Below are 25,924 nucleotides of genomic sequence, written 5' to 3' on the forward strand. Positions count from 1 at the left end.
TCCATTTGACATTCCTTTTTTGTGGTACAAAGGGAAGGAGCTATACTGGCTCCTTTACAGACTAAATGAAGTCTGATCACAAGTATCTCAGCATGGAGGAAAACCATTGGTTTAGTCCATTTTTTTCACAAGTCATTGCTCTCATTGTAGGAAGCTCCAGAAGCCACAGAAATATAAGATATATAGCTGGACCCTATAGCAGGTGGTTTTATGGGGCATACAAAATGAAACCAGCACTATTCTCAGGCTAAGGTAACCTACACATAGCCACAGACCTGTTCACTCTAATTCTCAAATAATGAGGGAGCGCTAATGATCTATGGCAAGAAAATGTCATCCTAGAAGCAAGGGCATCCAAAACTAACACACTCTTTTAATGAAGAAATAGGGTAGAACTTCAATAAGAATAGTCATCCTTTCCAATTGAGATACAAAATATTAAGCCAAATTACTTAAAGCTAGTACTGAAAAATGCCTTCAATTGTTTAAATAAACATCTTTCAGAAAAGCTCCAATATATCCAAGAAAGCAGGAAAACTTCTGAAGGAGGTATCATAGAAAGTAAATTGAGTGGTGAGTAATGAGAGCAAAGCATTTAAAAAAAATACATCAAGGTTGAAAGAAATCAATTACTCATGCAAATGCATGAGTAAAATTCAACTTTTTGTATGACCCAAGACATGTTTCCTAATATTTGGAACTTCGCCAATTAAATTTCAAGTAAAAAGTCGCATTTCTCCTAACGACAGCCAAAATACCTTCAGCAAACCTAATCTGGTAATCTGACTTGACAAGGCCTATTATCTATACAACACCACTGCCATTAACAGCTCAAATCATTTCAAATCCCCTTGTACAACTGAAAAATGAGTAACATTAAGAGGAAATATACCTGTTTAATTGCAACCAAAAGCATGCATAACAGCTTTTATTGACTTCTTTTTAAATTGTATTCAAATATGTCTACAATCAAATCACACAGTATTTATATATACACTGTACAGCACACGAGACTAGTTAGAAAATGGTACATGAAAACATAAAAATATAATTTCTAAAACAAATTAATAGTCAAATAGGTTCTATATTTTGACATTACATTAACTATTAGCCTTTGTCATAACAACAGAAACAAAGGCCACCACTGAGAAACTGATTCAGTGAGACGATCTAATTTTATAGCACAGTGTTTTCAATGGCTATATCATTGACTAACAGACAATCTAATTGCTCTTGAAATCAAACACGAAAAAACTGTCTTCATGTCTTTGAAGCCACTTGTTTCATGCAACTGTCTGTACCCCCCACTTCATCTGCTGCAAGAAGGTGCCAGACTAAACCCCTGTGAAGGTACTGAAGAGAGAGCTAATTGCACTAATAACTGTCTTGACGAGAGGAAAGGTGTCCTCAGTAAAGGAAGGAATACTCCAAAAGAATGGAGAGACTTTATCACCTTGAAGAAAAAAATGCTAGCTTCCTCACTACTGAACACAACAGAAATACTGGTTTGTCTCTTTTGACTTCCCTTGATCCTAAAGAGATGGTGTATTTTTTTAATTCCTCCAAAGTTTAAAGAAACTGCTAAACTGCAACAGGAGGAAAAAGAATCACAGTCATGAAGGTATCACCCAGTTCCTCACCGATTTCCTTAAACACGATAGGGAAATCATTGAAGGTGCACAGGCAAAATAAAGCATTGTTTTGCATTCTCTAGTAAATGAAGGGACAAAAGGGATCTTTTTCTCCCAGCTCATTTTATTTTAAAGGGCAGAATCGTTTATTACACGCAGTTAAAGAACAATACCAATAGCCAAGGTTGCTAGGTTTGGCTCAAGATCTGAACCCTTTGTTCCCTGGTGTGCAGGATTGAGAGAATATATACTATCTTGGCACCTGCTGTTAGCAGCTACTTAAGGGAATTCAAAACTTAATTAACCTTCATAGTAATCCATAAAAGATGTTATGTAAGTTCAGAACCTCAGAATTTAGAGAACTTAAGGTTTCTATATTCCTCACTTCTCTACTTCTTAATCCATGGACTATGGATGTCGGGTGAAAAAATGTGCCACGCTTTCATGTTAGGTAGTTGTTTGGAAACATTTTACAACATAAGCAATTTTTTTGCTTGAATTGGGAAGAATTCCATGACTTGCATGTTTGCTCTTTTCTTAAAGCATAAGACCACACTGCTGACAAGCAAAACTCTAGAATTACAAGGCCATCCAGTCACTGCTGCTCTGACAGTACTGTGAAGTTCCCTGAGGCTCCACAACCCTGCTAGAGATGCTATTGCACGAGTGATTCAGTTCTGCCTGTAGTTGTGCTTCCAGAGCATCAGAAAATGTCTTGAAGCATGTCTTGTATGTCTATAAAGAGCTTTGGAAAAGTAGTAATTTATGACCAAAATGGGGGAAAAAGTAGAAAAAAGTAGGGTGGCATATGGCCAAACTTTTGACTTAATTTCACCACAGGTTGCTTTTTATTTACAAGCGGTTAATCCGCTCTCAAACTACACAATAGAGCAGCCACTGGCAAAGGCAGGCAGATAAAATTGGCATGCCTCTATATTGTTCTTGCTAATCTGAACCATTAACAGAAGGGTGAGAAGGCTAGTTTTGTCATTTAAACAGGCTTAAATCCTTTCTCCAAATGAGCTTTTGTCTACACAGAAGAATTCATCCAGGAAATTTAAGGGGTTTCTGTTAGTGTTGCATTCTCGAGTTGACTAAGCTACAGGAATACTAACCTGTTTATTTGGTCTTCATACTGTAAATGCAGAAATTATTGCCAGTTGTCAAAACTAAAAGGGGTTCAACCTGACTAAATTATTTCCCAGAGGTGAGACAGGATGAGATTATAAAGTGCTCAAAAGCAACTATTTGAAATCCTGAACTGCACCTGTGCAACTAAATCTCCATTTATACAGGTGCTTTTCAAATTGGATTTGAACCCTTAAATTCCCTGATTCATCCCCCGAAAAACCACAGAAGCTCAAATAACTAATGAAATTCAGAGACGGAAGGGCTCAAAATAGTTTCAAGCTGTGAAGCAAGGCCTAAGACTAACTATGTTCTTTGATTCACCGTCGATGTGACATATCAAGCATAAACATAAGTTGCACAATTCAAATGCCAGAGGTCATAGGGTAGCCAGTAGCTAAGAAATTAATTTTTTTTTAGCACAGGAGAGGTCATCATCTGGTCCTTAAGCATAAAACACAGCCAAATACCTGGAGGAAAAAAGTGTATTGGTTAGCACGATCTGGTTTTGTTTCGATTTTACCTGGCACATCTTGCACATATATTCAATGTGACCTTTGCTTGAGGCTCAGCCGTATGAGCACTTCGAGTTTGATTGAATTTGCTCCCAGAAGACACCACACTTGTTACTCCTTCCATTCTGAGATCATCTAGATCCTCTGCAACAAGATAGAACAATGGGATGAACACATGATTAAATTTTGCAGCAACAAAGAAGCCTTACCTGTAGAATCACTAAAAAATGGAACTGCTCAAAAATCCGGAAGAAAACAGTTACTTGCATACTAATAGGAAAAGACATTTGAGAGCATTTTTATTTTTTATATATTATCACCGTCTTATAAGGGTTCCTTAAAAAATATTTAGTATAGTTTCCACATCAAACCATGCTGCATATTTTAAAAATCTTTATTTATCTGGCTCATTTTAAAAAAACTTGTCATCAAGAGATGCTGTGCAATAGCTCTATTTGACACTGGACATATTGAAGACAAAAATAATTTTTTTTAATGTATGCTATTTCTCTGTGGTTTTTTCATCATCTATTCACCTAGCAATGAAAAAATATTGCTAAAATAAGTGTTCTGCTAAACCCACAAAATATGAAATGGACACATATACCACATTGAAAGGGACCATAATATGCATACTTAAATCTACCATATTCCTGTAATATGGGCAACTCACAATAAAAACTGAATTTTAATGACTGTAAAATCATTCACATTTTGAAGGGAGATAGAAGAGGGTCTCAGAGAATTTTTTTCCCAAGATGACACTGGAATAGTGCAGCTCAGCTGGACTGTAAATGAATTTTCTTGGTTTACAGTCAGGCCATTTTTTCGAGATTAATCTCTATATTTTTGCTAACACAAAACACAAAATATTTTTTGCTAACACAAGTTCTCTATGCCTCATGTATCTATAAAGCCAAATTTTCAGTTGTTTATAACTTGATTAGACTCTAGCTGAAATGTAAACAAGCAAAGCACTGGCTAGCTTCTATTAAATGATCATATACTGACCATGTAACCATTCCATGTGCTGAGTGATGCATGTGGTTTATGGTACACAGTATGCCATCATCTGATTAAAATGTCTTTCAGATATTCTATACACATGAATTTTCATATATTTACATTTACAAAAGAAACCTAATGTCAAAGGATCTGAATGAAGCAGGAAGTACAAAAAGATTTTAAATCCCAATATCAGATAGAGAAAAGTGACAGAAAACTTTAAAATCAGAGGAGGCTAATTAATTGAATTAATTAGAATTTAAAATACACAATAGTCATTACAAACCCACAGTGGAGAACCAAGCTGCTTTTCATACACAAATAAATGAGATACAACCCCCCAAATCTCTACTCAAAATACTTCTGGTTGTCCTCTACAGTTCATAGACCCTAGTCTTACCATGGTGCTTTAAACTTCAGGCAATGTGGTCAGATTATCAGGATTATGTCCTGTTAACAACACCCTTTTGGGGAGACAGAAATTTTAATAAGCAATAGTCAATAACAGCTAGGCTAAACTCACATCAAAAATTTGCGACCAAAGTTCTTGAGCTACATTTTCTTCTCCGTAATGTTTTATTTTACTGCTTAAGAAAACTTTCCTCCCCAGCACCACCCTCCAGCCAATTTGTTGCCTTGATATAAAATGACAGGTGTAGTGAAGTTTCTGGCATCATTTTACACCATTTCAACACCTTTTCCTTTAAATTCATGTATGGTTAATACACAAGCTAATTCAAAGGACCTGGAAGGTTATATGATAGAAAGCTATGAAATCAACCACCTATGAGTCATTTCAGAAAAGGTATTATATATTTGGAACACATTATGTATTAAAATAAATGCAGTTTAATTGTGCTTTAAAGAGGTGTGAAAAGTTCCATACTTTTTAACAGATGTAAACCACTGGATGAATTACAGCTTAAAAGAAATTGAAGCATATGCCTCAGGTTTTTCTCCCACTAAGCAGATCTGATTTCTTTAAATAAGGTTTTCAACTGTTCTTTGCTTGATTAACTTTTGGTTCTCTGCTGCCAAGTGTTTTCACAAAGCAATGATATAGGCTGCCTTCCATTATACCTCTTATATTTGAATTTGGATTTCAAACACATGCCCTTTTTGTCATTTTTAGTCAACTACTGGCCTTTTTCTCTCAAAAGAAAATTAAGTTAAACTTTGTGCAAGAAATGTGGATTCAAGAGCTGCCTGCAGTAGTAGCCAATAGACAAGTAGGCAGAATAGTATGCAGGATTGATTGTCAGATGCTGTTAGAATAACAGCAGTAATGCGCATACAAAACGAAGATTTAAAATACCAAAAACCTACATCATATACAACTGTTATTTTTCTCAAGGAATTTTAGTTGATTGAATTCAATTCTGGATGGAATTTGTCCATGGCAAACTACAAAAAGCTGTTAATAATACAAGTAAACAGGGAAGTGTAACTCCATGTACCAAATCCAAATACTAACTGCAGCATTTGATTTAACTTCATTACTGCACCTCTGCATCGACATGGAATGATTTCAGTTTCTTCTGGATACCTCAGATTTGCAGTACAGATACTGAACATTTTCTCACTAAAGCAACTGGGCTTTGAGAAGCTGCCTGTTTTGTAATATCCACAACTTTGGATGAGAATTTTTGAGATGGTAAGCAAGTTTATATGCCATCTTCCAGATCAACCCCATCCATCACTAAAGGCTTTTAATTAAAAAAAACCCAAACAACCAAAACCAATAAAACAACAAAATCTAGCAGCAGTGAGACAATGAATCATACAGAAATTTTAGTGCTAAACTCTGAGTGTATGTGTGCATATTGTTCAGTAATTCATGTGTGCTTTGCAGAAAAATATTTAATCACAAATAAGAAAGTTATTAAAATAAATACAATCAGTAAATGCAATAGTGCTTTTTAAGAGTTAAAAAAAAAGAGCTCCAAAGGTTCAGATGCTTCTATCAGAAAGAACCAGTCTTAGCAAAATAGGATTTCATTAGAGAGTCAATACAGTTACAGGGTCTGGACACTGAATCTTTTCTCTTTCTTTGTATTCTTTGCTAGACCTACTAGTGATGATACAGCTGAGTGGCTCCGTGATTTTATTGAGAAGCAATGAGGTAATTCACAGAGAAAAGCGAGAAAGAAAAGCCAAGCTGGCTACTGCTTCTGTCATGAAAGACAAGAATACAGTGAAACTTCTCAAATCCTTAGAAAACTGTTATCTATCTTTGTATAGTGAAAGGATGAATGTTCACATAAATGAAACAAATCTCATTTATGCTAATAAAAGTTTGCTATTTTAATGTATGATTGTTCACTGTATTTCTGTGCTTTAATGTTCACTGTCTGCTATTCTCTAGAAAGGGCATGTGAAGACCTAGCTTCAGTCCTACAGAAATTTCGATTAAATATGTTCTTTGTGTTAAAAAAAACTACATGTGAACTAAGCAAAAAGAACCTTACATTTTCCTCAAATCAGCAATTTACCACAAGGAATTCACACAGCTGCAATCTTTATGCTTTGCCACAGCAATACACAAAAATACTTGGAAGTGAGATAAAGATCAAAAGTGTAATATAGCATAGCAGAGAACCAGATGTTTTCTGGATTACTAATAATGCTGTGCTAAGTTTAATTTGTTGGGATTTTTTTCTATAGAAAACTTTCACCAAAAAGGGGAGGGGAAAAATTTTGCCTACTTCAACAAAATAAGAATATAGCCCGACAACAAGGTCATGTTTTTAAACAGGACATTGTTCACAATTATTTACTTACTTTCTTTTTTGGAGGAAGGGATGGGGAGAGGGGAAGGGGCACTCACTAGTGCCAAGTATTCCAGAAACTGCGCAAGGTTGCTTATTGTCTTGGGATGACAGATTGTGGAATCATCTTACAAACACAAGACTTGCACACCATTCACACTGAGCTCTTCATATGCAAAACTCCTACAAAATACAGTGAAAGCTTAATTGCACAGAAGGCTCATGTAATCAGGTATGTTGTATTGTTTTCTATGATCCAGTCACTCTTGTCTCCCTCCTCCATTATAAAACATGTAGTAATTTTCCAGGAGTACTTCAAGAAGTATAAGGTTCAAAGCTGGAAAAAGTCTATGGCAGCTCAGTTTCTCTGTTCAGTCTAATACTAAGAAAAGCACTAAATGTTTTCATGTGAGAGTAAAAATGCAGATAATGAATTCTGATTTATATTCTTGCATGCCACCAGGCAATCCTGGTGCATCAGTAAAATAATGTCTCATTTGTTGAAGCAATAAATTCCTCAGGGTAGTGTTCTTACATTGCAGTAGACATTGATGTATTCCTTGTACATAGCCTAGATTTGTCGTTGGCATTGTTGGCTGAAGCACATACTCTTAGTATGCTCTACTAATCTGATTTGAAAACAAAGGGTCCCCCCAACCAACCAAAAAAAAGAGCCAAAAATAGAACAACAAACCAACCAACCAAACAACCAAAAAAACTCAAATCAACAAAACACTACTGCTGATAGACGTTCTGCTTGTGGAATCTAAGCAGCTTTATATGTCATATTTTTACGTGTCTTAATATGTTAACCAATCTTCTTTGTTTTAGATAATTTATCTTACCAGATATCAAGAGATTGCAACAAAAGACCACATTAATGCCTAACAAAATATTGGGCCAAGCATGAAGTAGGCTTCTAGACAAGGAAGAATCAACAACTTAGAATATCTGATGCTCCACTCCTGAAAAAGATATTTTAAGTATTTGCTTCAACAGATGCAAAACTGGAGTTATCTCTGCAGTACTCTAAGTGCAGGACATCTCATTTTGTTTTTTCAATGGCATGGAGCAGACAGTGCTGTTAGTCTGGTACATATGTTCTAAGATGTTTTTCCATAAACATCTCCAAATACCAGAATTTCACCTAGTTCAGACTCATCCCATAGACTTTTGATACAAATATCTTTCTAAATAAATACATCAACAGACTTTCACTTCTTAGGCGTATCTAAGATTTTTGAACACAATGTTCTGAAGACATCTTACTTAAGAAGCATCTCAAGTTGACAATAAATTCCCTAAATGTTTGTGCTTTCCCTGATGGCTGCACAGAAAGCCAACTGAAACATGACACTGCTGAGACCTTGAGTTTGCACATTTATATCTACTTTATCAGTTGTCAGAGCCAATCTAGCAGAATCTCACTTCATAGTCTAAAAACCACAAAACCAACATGGAGTAGGGAGAGCAGCATTGTTTCAGCTACTGAAATATAGAATGAATCATTGATTTGAGTTCTCACTTTTAATCAGCAAGAGCGAAAGGAATCTTTCTTCAGTATCGCTCTCTTCCTTTTTTCTCCCCATTTGGGATTGGAATTAACATAGGAGGTAGCCTTTTCTGATGAAGATGTTCTAGTTTCATTAAACACTTCAATATCTTAGAAAACTACATGAAGGACTGGCCCAGAGGGCTCCTGCTTATTCTCCCCTTTGCCACAAGGTGTGATAGCTATTTTTGACTGAAAACAAGTAACTGTAGGCAAGACTAATGGAACACTGACTTAAGAGATGAGAGCATCTCTAAATGCAGTGCAGGGGCTTCAGAGCACATTATGGTCTCATTTTATTTACATGAGAAAGTCTATAATCACAGTTGAAAAGAAATGGCATTGTGCTCTCTTATCATTCCCCTATTGGTAAACCAAGGATCTAGCATCACCAAATAACCACTACTCACCCACCAGTTCAGCAACAATAACTGACTAAATAACTATTGTTGCTCCTTACCAGTAGGGATTTCATACTCATTGGTCAAAGTTATCAACTAGGAAGTTTCATTCAGTGCTAATTAATTATTTTAAAAACTTTATTTTTACATTAATGGGAATCTAGAATTGTTTGGAGCATTTTAATTACTTGTACATTACCAATAAAATAGAATATTTCACTTGCTGCATCACATTCTACAATGCATTACTGCAATTGCTGTAACTGTACACCAGTGTTTGCAATGTAATAATATAGAATCTCTAAAAGGTCATAATGAGACAATACACAAAATCACCTGAAATTCTGGAGTTCAGAAGGCATCTAAAGGAATGTCTTTTAATGCTTTTCCTTGGTAAATTTTTCTTTTTTCTGTTTTAATTTTCACCTAAATTTTAAGTAAAGCAACTTTTAAAATTAAAAGCAAGTTTTGATCAATATTTCTAATTAGCTCAAATTCTAATGTCACTCATTCCTGCAACTACGATAGTTGTGTGCAATTTGGGCCACAGTTCAACTCTGCATTCTTAACGAAAACCACCAATAAAAAGCTTTTTCATAATAATAGAAAAAGCCATGTTTAAATCCCTAAGTTTTTCTTCAATCATAACAAAAATATCAAAGCATTAGAAAAGAATGTATATTTAAAAGGTTTCAGTTTGTGGTTTTATTTTTTAAAAAAGGGGAGACAGCTGTAATATTTTGAAGTGCATTTGGTTAATGTAATACAGATGTGCCTTACAATATATATCTGTAATACTGAATTTCATATTAAATTACTGCTTACATCTTTATTTATTAAGTCTATTTTGAATTAAGCTGATAATTTGCATGCTGTTTATATAAAGTTTTACCAAAATGAGCTGAGTAATTCATTAGTTCAGTATTCCTCACAAAACATAGAGGCACTACAGTGCATTTTTAGCCAGTCAGACAAAATCTTATCCTGTTTAGCATTTTGTGAATCAATTTTTGCACTGAGTGCCGCATTCATAGCTCTTTGCAGCCACATAAGTTACTCTACCAGTCCCTTGGCTAGATTAATCTTAGCTAGGTTGTTGAGAGGCCAGTGGAAATTCATACACCTTTTATTAAAATGAAAGTTGAGGCAAAGCATAAAAATTACAAATAATCTTATGCCAAATATTTTCCGTAACACTGAACCTTCCAATAGGGCTTTTTATTTAAACTGTTGATCCAAAGATTTTTGGAGTGTCAGTATGTGTGCCCTCTTTCATAAACCTACACACATCAAGAATTCCTGTAGTGCAAATATCTCTATTTCCCCAACATTTTCTTTAAATTTAAAATTATTTAAGTAAAACATTTCACTTGTCCTCTAGAGAATTTTCTTCATGAAAGAGAACAACAATAAGTAAGAAGCTTGATGCTTATATAGCTTGAATTTTCTACTGATAAACTAGCAGATCTCCCATTTTAGAAAAAGTTCCTTTCAGTCAGGCACAGTCAGGCACTACTGCACCTATTATGCTATAAAAGTTCCAGTTAATATAGGGATTAATAGATGAGTGATCTCAGACTGGACAGTTTGGGCAAGCAGGGAAAAAGCAATGAAATCTCTAAACTCTCTGTGTGCACAGGCACATTTAGCAACAGATACTTCTATGTTGTATGTGAAAGTTCATAGTGAGCTCTAGGTTCATTAAAGTCTTGACTGAGACAGTAACCACCTAAGTAATTCTATGATAATCACCAAAGCTCTTAGCTAAAAAAATCTAGCAGAAACATACTGTGGATCTTTTCTATTGCTCTTCAACTTCTGCCCAGCTGCAAAGGGAAAACCACCCTCCTTTTCCTTCTGCTAACTGTGAATCCAGGATGAGAATGAGTATACCATGGCATCCAACGACCAAGGCTCTGCCATTTCTTCCAGCCCCATCCCTCTATCAGCTTGCATCAACTCTGTTTGGTCCTGAGACAAGACCATCTGTTTTGTATCACTATTCTTATTTTGGCCAGACACTGGGACATCTGGAAGACTGCACTGTCTACACTCTGAGAAGCAGACACTGAGCTGGATACCATCAGCATACCAATGGCATCACAGCTGACAGTACATGCTCTTCCTCACTCATTGATTAAATTCATACCACTGACATCTTTCCAAAGAGGGTAGAAAAAAAAATCATAATTTTATCTCCCCAGTTAGGTCAAGCATGTAAACTAGTAGGTATGTCAAAAACATTCCACACATCCAATACATTAATCATTTAATAAGGTTTTAAATATACCATACGGTTTTCCAATTTTTTTGTTTTTTAATAAAGAGAAGTAAATGCTTTTAAAATAAAGTTTAGGTTTCTGAAAAACATGTCCAGTTGGAGATGTATAGGTGCTGTTTATTCTGTTACATTGCTTTGTGTAACCTATGAGTTCATTGTCTTATGTTTCCTCACGCTTTTGGTCTGGAAAGGAGAAAATTAGGTTTTTGGTTTCACTGCAATGCTTGTGCAAGCATTCTGCAATGCAAGACAGAGACCTGGCTGAAATGGAAAATGGCCTAGTGGTACATATAATACATTTTGTTGCTACAGTTTCATTGAATATTGCAGGACAAGATTATTGCCTAAAAGTAAATCAAGCATTACAGCATGTTAGGTCATAGAATGTTAGTTCAAGCCTAGTATCTTAAACATCATAGAGATACATTTGCTTTTACTCAACACTACTTTATCTTCTGGATATGAATGACATATTTCTCCAGAAAATCTCATTTCAGAAGATTAAAACCATTTTGAAAATCAATCAGCAAATTTTATCTGACAATTCTGCTTCTCAAGACACACTAACACTAATCATGACTCCATTGAACTCAAGAGGAATTTTCCATGACTCCACAGACTGAAAATTTATCTTAAGTATTTCAAGTTTCTGCCTTTTGGGTTTTAGCTCCTTAAAATAAGAGCTGTGAAACTGAGGTAGATCTTGAGATATCTTTAACTTTGGAGTCCACAGCAGTGGAACAGGATGTAAACCACATCCACTGGCAATCACTGTATGTCCTTTTCCTGTGGAGGATAAAAACCACAGGCTAACCACTCTATCCACACTTTCTGACTAAGAGGGAGTCAGAGACACTAGACTGGCAGATACCAAATGTTCCTCTAAGAGCTGTGAAAAAAAAGCTGAAGGAAATGCAAAACATTAGGAATCACAATCATCATATGCTGGATGGAGGCAGCAGAAAAGAGTACATTGTATCACAAAAGATAAATCACTAATTTATTGTACTTTCTTCTCAAAAAAACCCATCTGTTCTAATTTCCTAGACTGCAGGCAGTTTTTTAGAAAACCTAAAAATGAAATAAAGACAAAGCCACAGTACAAACCATATCAACATGAAGAAGAACCGAGAAAATGAAGGAAAAAACCCAACAGTAGGAAAGATCCATTTCAAGCCAAAAGGAAACAGGCAGCACTGCACCAAGAAGAAAGTTAGGTAAACACAAAAAGGCCAAGTAATTCATGGCACACTAGCAAACCTCACTAGCCCTGAAATATTGTTAGCTCAAAGGGTGGATGAATGAGGTCAAACTCTAAGGTGCTAACCTGCAGCCACTAAGGATGCAGCTCTGTATTCCAGTGGCTTGTTCCCAGTGGTGAAGTCCCATTCTTACCCCTTTCTACCATTCCCAGTGATATCAGTGCTTGATTTTTACCTGACTCTGGTCAGCATATGAAAAATACTACATTTAAGGTGGAATCTTCTGCATGTGTGTTGATAGAGTTGCAGAGCTGCAGAGGGTTCAAGCATTAAGATCCATCTAAAAGAAACAACAGGAGCCTACGACTCTGCGTGAAGAAACAGAGGAGGAAGTAGGATCACTTTCTCCAACAAAAACAAGATTTCATATTCAGTTAGGCTCAGCTCTTCTCCCAGAGCCATAACCCCAAGGGGTAAAAGCATCCGGTATTTAAGTAACACTAACAAGTCAGAATATGAGCATGTTTATCAAAGCAGCAGTAATAAAAGAAAACAAGACATCTTTTTCACAATAATAGAATGATACCTCATCTGCGACTCACCGCTACTGCTTTAACGACCTTAAAATTTAGTGTAATTTTGCTTCTTGCTTCTCTCAAGACACAGAAGTTTTTCAAAACTAAGATTCTATGAGAATATACACAACTTCAGAAACACATTCCTAATATATTACCAACATATGATTCTTAATATGATGTGTTACCACATTAAAGATACAATTTTCCATTTTTTAAAAAAACTACTACACATGGCAAGTAATCATTGCCTTTTATTTTTTTCTTACTTAACTGAGCAATGCCAAGCTGATAAAATCTATTACGACTGAACTTGGAAATAAGCTTGAACTTGAGAAGCAGACTAAAATCAGGTTTCTTATCAACACAGTGTCTTACCTTCTTATCACCTTTTCCTCATGTGTTTTAAAATTCCTGAAATATGGTAATGTGCATAAATTAAATTATATCTGATATTATGATACAGTTTTTTAAATGAATGCAGACCTACTGGACGAGTCCTGATATTCTGAAAATTAGCATAAATTAGAAAGGTGATCCATAGGCTCAAAAAAAATTTCAAACCTTAGTAATTTCTCCATTTCCATATTACAGATACAAATATTATACTGAAACTAGTGTACACATACATTTGATCCTTCATAAAATTATGTCATATCAATTAAATTGCATTCCTCCAAATTCAACATCCCTTTCTCAAAACACAAGAAGCAGTTTGTAACATCTGACAGTGAGTATTTCAGCATATTCACAGAAACACTTTCCTCAGCTCCCAAATGACCTTTCCAATTATCTAGGTACAATCAAAGTTCCTTCTCAGATGAGCACTTCAAAACAAGAAGTTCAAGAAGCTCAGAAGGCTGACACAACTTCCCAACACACCAGTGAAACTCCCCCATATGATTAATGTTCTATTTCTTATGGAGCATTTCTCCATGTGAACATTCAATATGATGTGAATTCTTGCCAAACTGTTCCTCATTTACAAACTATAAATTATGGCTAATATAAAGAAATCAAATCCATATAATCCAAGCAAATTCTAAACAAAAGGCAATCAAAAAGATAATTCCCAAGTCACGGGTGGTATAACTACAATATTTATAGAATTTGGAAGTTTTAACCAAGAATTTTAGGTTCTTTAAGCAAATACATTATTCAAGCCATTTCACCAATGCTTTTGAACACATGAATAGAAAATTAATATTCAAAGACAAAAAAAATAACCACTGCTTTGTGAGACCTTAACAATATTTTGCCCTGGTAACCAGACATATATTTAGAACAAATTTCACCCAAAAAAGTATTGTTTTTATCAAATCATTATGTGAATATTCATAAAAAAACCCACAATGATAAATTCAACCAAATTATTTGTGACTGACATAACCCAGTTGCTACCCATTTCCTGAAAAACATCAGGAAAACAAGTTCCTCTCAGAAATATTCAAATGTGTCAAAAGATTTTTCTATCCCTCTGAGGATATCCAAGTAAGCATGAAAATCATTTCATAATATCCCCCACATGGACACATTTCCCCATACAGCCAAATGGAGAAACAGGTCTGGAAACTCTTGTTAGACACCTTGACAAGTCTTCTCTACTCCCAACATTACTTAGAGTACTTCTGCAGTTTGGTGATAGTGATTGAATAATTAAATCTGTGACGTTCTGAGGAATTGTCTCTCCACAGACATTAACTCAAATTTACTTTTAGTCAATTATACGCTAAGAAACTGACTGGGAGTCTCAAACAGGAATTAAATGATACATAAAGTTCATTTGTATACATAAAATTACAAAGATTCACTCAACTGAATATCCTAAATAAAAATAGAGTAATCCGTATGTCAAGAAAAAGCATTTTCCTGTGATTTGCCAAAATAATCCTTTAGAGAAGGGGCAGGTGAGCAAGAGGAAACAATTCCATTAAAGCAAGTATTAATTAGGAGTGACTGTATTCCCTACATGTAGGAGAGAAATAAGGACTTTGGTTCACAGTTCAATGTCTGAAGGAAACAAATGTTTAGTCACTTCTTTGTACTGTAACAGGGAACTATCACAGTGAGCGGTAAGATCTCAGTAATGTATGTGCAAGACACACACCCAGTTCTCTTGTGTCCATGAAACCAGCTGATTTGCCTTCAGGCACTCTGAAATCTACATGCAACAAGAGGAATATTTCTACATGAAAATCTGTAAAACATGCACATGGCAAGCATGGCTAATCTTCTCAATCTCAAAGTTTAATGTTTTCAGTTTAGTCAAAAGATTACATAGGAGAATAAAATTAGTTAGCCTTCATTTGCATTTCACATAAACAGTACACAGTGATTTGTAATAATGATTTAAAACAATAAATGCATTTTTATATAATACAAATATTACTTTTTCTAGCGTACTGGACAATACTTTAATTGTCTGAACAAACTTGAAGCTGTAATTACTCATCAGAAGAAACTTGAAGGAAGACTAAGGATTACATGAAACATCACTTTCATACTTCAATGTCAGCATTTATAGATTCAAAAATAGGAAAGTACTAAAATCAATAAGATTTTAAAATTCTGCAAAAATGTAGGAATGTTTTGGACAAACAGAAAGTATGCTCTTTACTTATGTTAAAAAGAACAAATATGTGACCATTACTTGTTTTATTATGCATTATGAATTTAAGAACAATTTTGTTCTTTTATGGTTTCATTTACACCACCTTTTCAAGTTTTTATTCTCATCATATTGAAAATCAAACAATCTCCTTGTAACTTTTGGTTTTAATAAAATAAAGGGAGAAATTTTTTGAGGGCACAATTGGATTTTTCTCCCTTTGCATCTGGTTAAAAATACTGACAAATCCTATTATTTGCATATTTATTTATATCTCACTATTCCCAGGACCGTAAAGTTTCTCTGAAGAGAATTAAAAACAATGGAACAACTATAATTCTTTTCATTTCTATTTTATTCCTTCATTATTGGATACTTCAAAGATATACCATTTCTTTACAGAGAAGAAATTTCTACATCAATATAACCTAGAAAACAGTAAGCCAATAAAAGAAACCTTTGTGTTCAAAACTCCTTCTGTCACAAAGGCACACTGTAACCACCACTGTTTAGTCCAGGAATGTACCAACATTATGCATTTACATCACATGCATACACACAAAACCTAGTAAATTTTAATTTCTTTTTCAGATGCTCAGTATCTCAACATTTTGCTAACCATTTCCATCCTCACTTCTACATATTCTTCCAAAGGTGACTCACCATCTTTCTGGCCATGATTACACTCCCTCACAGCAAAACCTTGGCTTTATATGCATCAGTGGCTAAACTCATATTTTACTGCAGTGGAGTCGGCATTTAACTCTTCTAAGTGCGCCCCCTGTGCTGCTTATTGTTCAAAGGCCTCGATGACTCCAGGAGCAGTTTCACAATCAGTTTAAGCTAAACAAAGTCTGTGCTGCCACGGGAAGAGTCAGACCTGCTTGTCCCACATGCCAGTTGACCAATGTGTGCATCCTTATGCCAGCAGCCAAGCTTGTGTGGCCCAAAAGGAGCAGGGCTAAGCAGCTCATCTCTCTGAAGGTTATTATCACTTTCTTGCTGCATTCATTTTGAGCTCAGCTCAGACTCAGCAGTATCTTCCCTGATGGTTTTTGCTAAGACATGGAACTCTTAAACAGGCAATCAGAAAATCTGAATTTAAAATACAGATTAGTATTTGTTTTTAACTCACTGTCTGTGATACAAAAACAGTTAAATTTAAAAAGGGTAATGTCTTGTTATTTAAGTTAAAATAGAAGATATCACCAGGAAGCATCTATATAGAAAAGAGCAATGCTAAGTCATCTTAAAATATCATTTTTATTTTCCTTGGAATACAAAACTGAAATCCTATAGCCTATAATTTGAGGAAATATTTGGTATATATTAAAAATTAATTTTAGGAGTTAGTTTTAAATTAGGATTTTAATTTAATTTTTTAATTTTACTTTAACAGCTCTTGCTTTGCATTTAGTTTATGCACAAATATCATATGTACTATCTTGAGATCACTGCACTAGTAAAAAACAGAGAAACATACAGAAATTGTCAAAACTTTCACAACTCCAAAGCAAAAGGTTAGAAGATAAATTTGCTTCAAAAATTGATATTTAGATTAAACCAATACTCCCAACTGCATGGGAAAAAAAGTAAAATAAGGAAAGGACCCCAAAAAAGAATTATGTGCAACAGCTTCCACTGTCTACTTTTACTTTTTACAACTCCACTGACTTCAAATTATTTAATATCAAAGATAACTTGGATTCTTACATTTAAATCTAGCATATTTCTTCTTTCTTGCCTCATCTTTGCCCATGGCCATGCTTTTTTTTAAATAGACTTGTTATTTAGTGTATTCTAACTCTACTTATCTCTCCCTCATCCTTCCAGTCATCACTAATTATGCACAGGATCCAGAAGCTATTTATGATAACTGGCTACAGCCTTCAGCTCAAAAGCTCCTTTAGGTTATTTTTTATTTACTTTCAAGCATTTCTATTTTGTGATGACATAAAGTGATGATTACCCCAATTTATCTCTTCAATAATTGTTCTGTTTGTGAATTTCTCATGTCCTGAATACTTTTTGTCTCCACTACATTTTGCCCTTCTTCATAATCAATAGATTAATAGTCAAAATGTCTTAGCTACAGTAACACCTACTGCCAGTATGTTCACACACAAAGAATGATGTCTTTATAAATTCTGGGTCATTAAAGAAAATGCAAGGACAGGCACTGGGAGCAGCACTACTACTGATGTTAGCAGGTGCAGTGCAGTTACTACAGTGAACTTGCAAACCCAAGGTACTGTGTACCACAGCAACCCTGGGAACCACAGCAAAGGCTAATGAGACTTTTGGCCTTGTCAAAATGGCTCACACTTACAGAAGATGGCAGTGGTAGCAGTATCTGACTTGGAGTGTTTGAAACTATCCCTTTTTTATGCAAGGGAGCCATGACTTTTACTGCAGCACTCCTAATTTTACCTGATGGATGTAATTTCTTAAGACAGGAATCAAAGCAGACAAATGGAATACTTGCAATTTTAGGTGGGCTGAAGACCTGCATTGAAGTGCAGTTATTTACTTCTTCAGGTTTTACTTCTTTGTTTTCAAACTCATTCTATTAATTTTTATCAAAGCTTTTCAAATTGCCTTTTGATTTCTGAAAATATCAGAGGAGCTCCCCTTCTGAAAACCCACATTCATTCCTTTTGTACTTAGCTATAAATTACCTCCTACTTCACTCTCTTCTACATGTTTATTCTTCCTGTCCTCTTTTTTCATTTTAGCAATTACAACCAGTATTCCACTCTCATTTAGTTTTACAAAATAGAACATTCTCAGAAGTTCTTTACATACAATACTCTATAAAAAGAATGTCAGGCCAAGCCACAGCTTTTTAGCCTAAGTTTAATATCCTGTTTTCAAGTAAGAACAGGTAATTTAATAAACAAGTTTGCATTCTGCCATGTTATTCACTGTTTTGCATATTATTTGCTGTTTGCAATAGTTAAAATTACATTTATCTTCTAAATTTTAAATTCAGGCTTGCACTTGTTATCATGTTGAATGGACAAAACATAAACCTTGCAGCATATAACAAAATTAAAATTCAGCCTGGCAGGGAAATCAAAATACACAATGAAGGTAGAATTAGTTACTCTGTAAGCCACAAACATAATGAATCTTGAATTCTCAGGGATTTATGCTACATCTCAATAATTCCCTCATGCTAATATCAGCTGCTTCCCTCCCTACTTCTTAGAGTATCCTCTCTCTAGCAATCCTGCCCACCTTTTCCTCTCCATTAACTCAAACAGCTTGTCCCAAAATGCTTCAGCAAATCAGCAGATGCTTTGTTTGTTTCAGAGCCATAATAGTGATCAATCTGCAGTGGTAACTCTTTACCTTGTACTGAAGCTTCAGGATGGTACTAATGAGACTGGCTTCTAACCAGACACCAATTTCCAAGGAATTGGATGAAATTCCCTGGATCAGAAAATTGTCAGTTTCAGTTGAAATTTGACAGTAGATTTAAAAGGGCTAGAACTCAAAGACAGAGTTGTAGGACATCTTACAAAATCATCTAAGTCCACACAATAACAGCCTCACTGGAAAACAGGGGCTGAAAACTTATCAGGTGAAAAACTATGTACAGGGGATATCACTATTGGGTTACATCACTTGTGTTACTGTGAAAAATTTCCCCATTGAAATAAACCCTAGATAAAACAAACATTTCCTGTTTTTATCAGCTTTCAATAGTTAGCAATAAGCTTTAGTCCTTGAAATTCCAAATACATGAAGTCTCTTGCAGACTCACCCGGCCTGAAGTTGCCACCAGGAGAAACCATCTTTCCCTCCTCTGCCAGACAGTGCTACTCTCCTAGACAGAAACAGCTTTTCTCAATGCACTGGGCTGAAAACAACAGTGATTCACAAGCTGATTTACAAGCAGATCAGATGTCTCTGCCTTGAGGGTTTCCATATCTATTAAAGACTCAGGGCAAGGCAGATGGCTGAGGGTGGCAACAACCCCAGCCAACAATCTCCTGCGGCAAGTTTGTCAGAAGCCAGACAAGAAACAATTTATACTCACTAATGATTTTGCATGCCCTTTTTCATTCCTTCTCCAAACTGCTGTCCATAAAACCCTTCAACTTCTGTCTGTCTTCAGTTCCTTCCCAATGTCCTTCCCTTCTGCTGTATCTGCTCTGAGATGAGGGTGCCTAGAACAGAAAGGCTTTGTACCAAACTGGGATGGGGATGGCTCACTGGATACAAACAGGAACAACTGAAAGACTCTTGAAAACAGGATATCCAGTGCAGACAAAGTTATTATTTTGACCTAATAGCATGGGTCAAAGGTATCTGGCTCTTTTTATGTTCACAGCTGTTTAGGGCCTGCAAACATATCATCACAACCATTCATTTTAATTTAGTTGCCTGAAGAATGCAGCAGTAGGACACATCGTTCTTTCTAATCTGTTCACGGACATTTCTCAACCACAAAAGACATCTAACATAACATTGTTAATTTTTAGAAAATTCTTCACTTGTTTTTGGCCCTGACCATCTTGGATATTTTAGAGTAATGTTATAAATTTCACTTCTCTTATCACCTACTTCCCATTAAACGATAACATTCTAATAGAGGTACTCACTGCTACTGGATTGCTGAAATAATAAATATTATAATGCTTAATGTATTTATTAATTAATACTTTTTGCCACATGGGCAGTTATTAATCAATGACAGCACATTATTTTTCACTTTATGACTATTTTACCTCTTTAATATGCTTTTGTTTGAGGTTTTGGCAGAAGTTTTTTACAAAAGTCTAAGTAAGTCATCCCTACCACTACTTACTAGCCAATATTTTGCCAACACCTTCATAAATCATAATTACACACAGTCAAAAATGAAAATATACTTGTACTCAAGCCTAGTCTCCAGGAACATTCCCTTTTTGAAGCTTTCTAAGGAGAAAAATTAATTTGACATTACTATGAACATACATCTTTCAAAAGCAGAGAAAAATCCCTCATACTCAAATGGTTGGTTTACTAAACATTGAGAGAAAGAGAAGCAATAAGTAAATATTTAGTGTTTGAGACCAATATTGGCCTCAGAAGCAAAGTTGTAGCTCACATCATAACAATTTATTTCTTATGAGAAGTTCTGAAATATTTATATGGAAACTCCTCTGATGCCTTCTTCATCAGAACTGAATCTAGTAAGCAGCTAACTAAAAATCCATCAGACTGCAAACATAAATTCATATAAAAACTGGAATACAATTTTTTTAAGTTGGTCATACTGTGAAACAACTTTTAAATAAATTCAGTTGGTTTCGTTTTAATGCAAAATAAACACATTTAAAAAATTATATGTTCTGGTTTTTCTGCACAAGATGCTGGTTAATAAAAAAGTACTTGGCTCCACAATTTTTCAAATAAAGTTATTCATTCAAAGATATTCAGTGTGAATTAATGACATTGAGACATTGCATACAGCTGACACAAAACTGTTGTTTTACCTATGACCAAAGGGATGCTAGTAACATTAAAGAAAACATCTTCTTGACTATTCTTTGAATTGCAGGGTTCAAAAAAAGGGTTCTGATATACACTGATTTTTTTTTTTTTAATCAGGGGAACTTAATAAGCCAACAAAATAGATTTGAACTCTTCACAATGAAACACTGAACATGATTGCATGTTCTTGAATTCTGCTAATCATGATTATAATTGATCTTCATAGAGAAGCTACTTGCAATGCTGCATAAATGCAACACTATACCAAAAGTGTCAACAGAAATTTTATGCCGTGGCAAAAATTATAGTAAAAAATGTGGTTATGCCTTGCCTTCACAGTTGTGTCAGACCCATTCCTTATATTAAATGGTTTTGTAAATGCTGGCATCTTTCCTTTGCATGCAGCCTGACTACACCAAGAAAAGATTATCTATTTCACAGCCAAGAGCATTCATTCGGTATTGGGCAGACTGCCTTTAAGAAATTATACAATGCCTAGGGGGTACAAGCACTATTTATTCTCTAAATTTCAGCTCATTTTGTTAACCAAGCATGCAAAAGGACAATAGCTCAGAGCCCATCCTGTTAAATATGTAAAACCACAGACAGAAGTATTTGCCATACTGTTAGTTAAGCAATGCCTTTCCAGAGGTAAAAAGACTGCAAGGTTTTTGAGAATTGCACAACTCTTCTGGACCACTGAAAACAGAAATCTACTTTGATGATCACCAACAATGCTCCAGATGCTCATTTCTTCTTTTAGGAAAAACAATTCTGAGCTGACAAAGATGAGTTAGGTGCTAACTGCTCTGTATTTCAAATATGATTCAGCTAGTTCTAGCTGAACATCAAATATATTTCAGCAACAACTGCCTTCACACTAACAGTGGAAGACTGATGTTCAGATGTCCATGTTTCACATTCAAAAATACTACATCATTAGGTTTAAGCATATTTAATTCAAAAAATTACCAGGTTTGCTATATTTCTACCCCATAAGGCACAGATTTACAGCTTTTTTTACCCAGCAGCAATGATTTTGGTAGGAATTCCTCACAGATATTCTTGCTGGAACCTACTTGTTGCTATCACCCCAGCCTGAGAAAGCCTACTGGGCAGCAGTCAGCATCTGCTCTCAGAGCCCAAGGAGCTGGAAGCCTGCAGTTTAAAGAAGCCAGAGCTCTAACCAAGTATCAGGTTTACACACTGCACACTGAAGTCAACATGGCATGGTAACCCTGTCCTTAACTGCAGATTTGGACAATAACCACACTTGTAGATTCTGAGCCCCTCTGAGCAAGGTTGCCCAGGCCTGTAACTGCACAACCCACAGAGGGGCTGCCCCTGAGGCACAGATGTTGCAGGTCCCAGCAGCTCCTCTGTGAAAATGATGTTCTTGTTTTTCTTCCATGAACAGCAGCTGGGAAATTGTCAAGAATGCCATTTTCAGCAGCCTGCAGCCGCGGAATCAGGCATCTTCAAACAAAGAGATTTACAAATTCCTTGCTTGGAACAAAACATTTAAGAAAATAATAAAAACAATGTCTGCTATTCATCCCACCTTAATATGCAGTTTTTCTTTGAGGCATGTCTAAACAGGCATGTGATTCATAAATGTCAAAATTTCAAACCTAAATTGCAATTAAAAAATACTCTGCCAGCTTCAGTGATCCCCAGGGTGCAGGGAAACACAGGAGAAAGATGTAAGTACCTCTCACAGGAAATGCCCTACCTTTTTATTGGCAACCAATTATGAGAATGCCGCAACATTCATTCTTACACTGTAATTCTTGACTTCAAATTTGTAGAATTACAACAATATTCACTTTCTTGGCAATGAATTAATAATACCCTATTATTTGCAACAAAAAGAAGCAAAATCCTGTAGTTACAGGAGAAAAACCCAAATATTAGTCTAAGAAAATTGGGATTGTTCAGTCAGGAAAAGAGAAGGCTTCGGGGTGGCAACCTAATTGCATTGTTCTAAATACATGAAGGGAGCCTACAAGAAAGAAGGAGAGGGACTATTTACAAGAACATGCAGTGCCAGGACAAGGGAGAATAGATCTAAAGTGAAAGAGGGTAGATTTAGATTAGGTGTTAGGAAGAAATTCTTTAATGTGAGGATGGTGAGGCACTGGAACAGGCTGCCCAGAGAAGCTGTGGCTGCCCCATCCCTGGAAGTGTTCAAGCCCAGGCTGGATGGAGCTCTAAGAAATCTGGTTTAGTGAAAGTTGCCCCTGGCTTCAACATAGAGGTTGGAACTAAATGGTCTTCAAGGTCTCTTCCAACTCAAATCATTTTATAATTCCATGATTATATACACATACATATATATGTGCATCACAGACTTTTGCTGGAGTCATTCACATAAATATATACTAAACTTCAAGTGGAAAAACTGACATTTATTTTCTGCAAATAAAAACAAATCAGCAAAATAAAAAACATAATTCTGCATATTACTTAATTTGATTCTGCAGATTTATTTCACCCATCATCCTGAAAAAGTTACTTAAGATAAAGATGCTTGTGAGAAGTAAACCTTCAACTCCTGAACAACAGTATAACTCTTTTTAATTTTCTTATAATAATGCTGAATATATGCAATTTAATCTTTTTTTTTCCTTATTTCTTGTACATCTCAAAAGATCTCAAAGAAAGTATTAGTGAATTAAATGGTTTTATCATTTCTAAGTGTAAGGAGCTCAAAAGTATGCCTCTTCATGTTAAGATAATGATCTATTTTACCAAGGAGTTCTTAAACTTCAGACACTGAAGCAGGAACCCAAAATTTTATGGCAAGTCATAAGAACTTCAGTACTATCAGACCTCTTATTGAGGCTTCTGTGGAAAACATAGTAAATGTGCATCCTTGTGACAGCCTTCAAACTATAAATTTATCCAAAGTTAGCAAAAGCTTTTAGGGCTAGCAGCTCACTCTGCCTGCCATACAGGGATACTGACAGAGGTATCCTACCTGGTGGATATCCTACGTCTACACTGTACACTCTTTTCAAAGGCTCCAGTTTTGGACAGCTCTTCATTGTTTGTTCTGCTGGACACTTGCCAGCATTGTTTTACCAAGCATCACAACCGATGGCATGCAGGACAAATGGAGAGAAAAGTGAAGGATCGACTTGGCTACAAACAGGCACAGAGAACAAGAGCAAATGTAGTCATATATTAAAAAATTACATTCTAAGCATATATTCTAACAAGGACTTCAAATGACATATGCAATAGAAGCCTAAGTCTAGTATTTCTCAAGTTGTGATTAAATGTCCTGCCATTTTACCTCTATTCATACTTTAAAAAAAAATTAGTCCTGTGTTTGATAACCCACTTACTGAAAACAGAGCTTACAAAGGGACTGCTCCTTGAAATTCTTCTGGAGTTGTAGATTTGCCACAAAGTAAATCCCTATAAATTCACTTTATTTTTTGCCAGCTAAGTTACAATTATGCCACTCTTTTATCTTGCGCTCTTTTCCTGCTCATTGTAACTCACTTCAGTTAATATATGGCATGCCCCAACAAAATAATCCATACTATTCTCCATTCTGCACTCCTATCTCCCAGGAATTACAGTTGAATTGCATCACAGATTCAGGTAAAAACTCTCTAGAGTAAAGTTTAAGTTGAGCTAGTGATGATTTTCAGTAGCAGTATCTATGCAAGCTTACATCTGTTTACAAGGATTATCATAGCTTATTATGATCCCTCTGAAGGGAGTATGACAAATGCCTATGCTCTAGAAATAGATATTATTTAAAAGCATCTTTTGAATAGCATTAGCTTTTTTTTGCCCGTAGTCTTCTATGTGGAAGTGATCACTCGCACACACACACGCAAAAAAAGAAGAATCTGTCAGCACTGTCTTTTACCCTACCCACTTTTGAGCCTTTAATTTTTGTAGAGCAAGGACTTCTATTAATATTTTATAGCAAGAACCCCTTAAAAAGTAGATGATTATATCCCAATGCTCTGTTTACTTTTACAAAACAATTTGCAAAACAGACTATTTTTTCTCTTATAAGATAAAGAAAAGCATTAGGGGTTTTTTATTTAAACCACTAGTTCTCCCTTCTTCCAACAGACTCAACTCAGTCAACTATTTGAGATAGGCTTTTGTACAAACAAATCAAATAATAAAAAATTCAAGTCACAAATATAGTCACACATTAAACAACTCGCCAGAAAAATAGTGTCAGTATTAGAACCCTTTAAAATTCAATTTTCCCACATGATTCTAAAGAAGTAAAAGGTGTGCTACAAACTAAAAGTATGAATTACAGTCTGAAAAGAGAAAGCAATACATACACAATGAAAAATTTTCTTTGCTGGGGACAAAGAAGCCCTTTAAACCCATTTGACCTACAACCTCTTAGAACAAAACAAATTTTAACTTCAGTAGGAGAGGTTTGACAGCAGCTCTAATACTAACTTCTTATTTTCTGCAATGATCAACATACAATTCATAAATTAATTGCAAAAACTGCATATACTTTTGATCAAAGTTTAAAACAATCAAACTGTCCCTATTATTCCAATGCAATGTTTTTTCAACACACCAACTGAGAAGTTATGTGAACAGCAAAACTCATCTTAAAGAGAAAGTATCAAATTGGTTAAAATTTTAAACTACTGAAGCTGGAGATACTGAGCCCATTTTTTATGTTCCATTCATTTACATTTTCTTTCCAAGAGTTTATTTTTCTGGTCTGTACACACAAGGTATTTTTAAATCTTATTTTGTGATAAACATCTCACAG

At 35.3% G+C, this 25,924-nt stretch overlaps 1 protein-coding gene across 6 annotated transcripts in view; it reads right to left on the reverse strand.

Annotated features, from left to right (window-relative positions):
- CUNH8orf34 (chromosome unknown C8orf34 homolog) overlaps positions 1 to 25,924 on the reverse strand; it is a 149,726-nt gene that overhangs the window by 49,780 nt on the left and 74,022 nt on the right. For all 6 annotated transcript variants that reach the window (XM_054285176.1, XM_054285175.1, XM_054285171.1 and 3 more), the window contains one exon: positions 3,283 to 3,418. In XM_054285176.1, coding sequence (XP_054141151.1) covers positions 3,283 to 3,418 — 136 coding nt within the window. The remainder of the gene's footprint in view (positions 1 to 3,282; positions 3,419 to 25,924) is intronic.

The sequence above is a fragment of the Melozone crissalis genome, unplaced genomic scaffold (assembly GCF_028551555.1).
Source record: "Melozone crissalis strain CALT ecotype California unplaced genomic scaffold, PUWL_Pcris_2 ptg000042l_1, whole genome shotgun sequence".
NCBI classification, from domain to species: domain Eukaryota; kingdom Metazoa; phylum Chordata; class Aves; order Passeriformes; family Passerellidae; genus Melozone; species Melozone crissalis.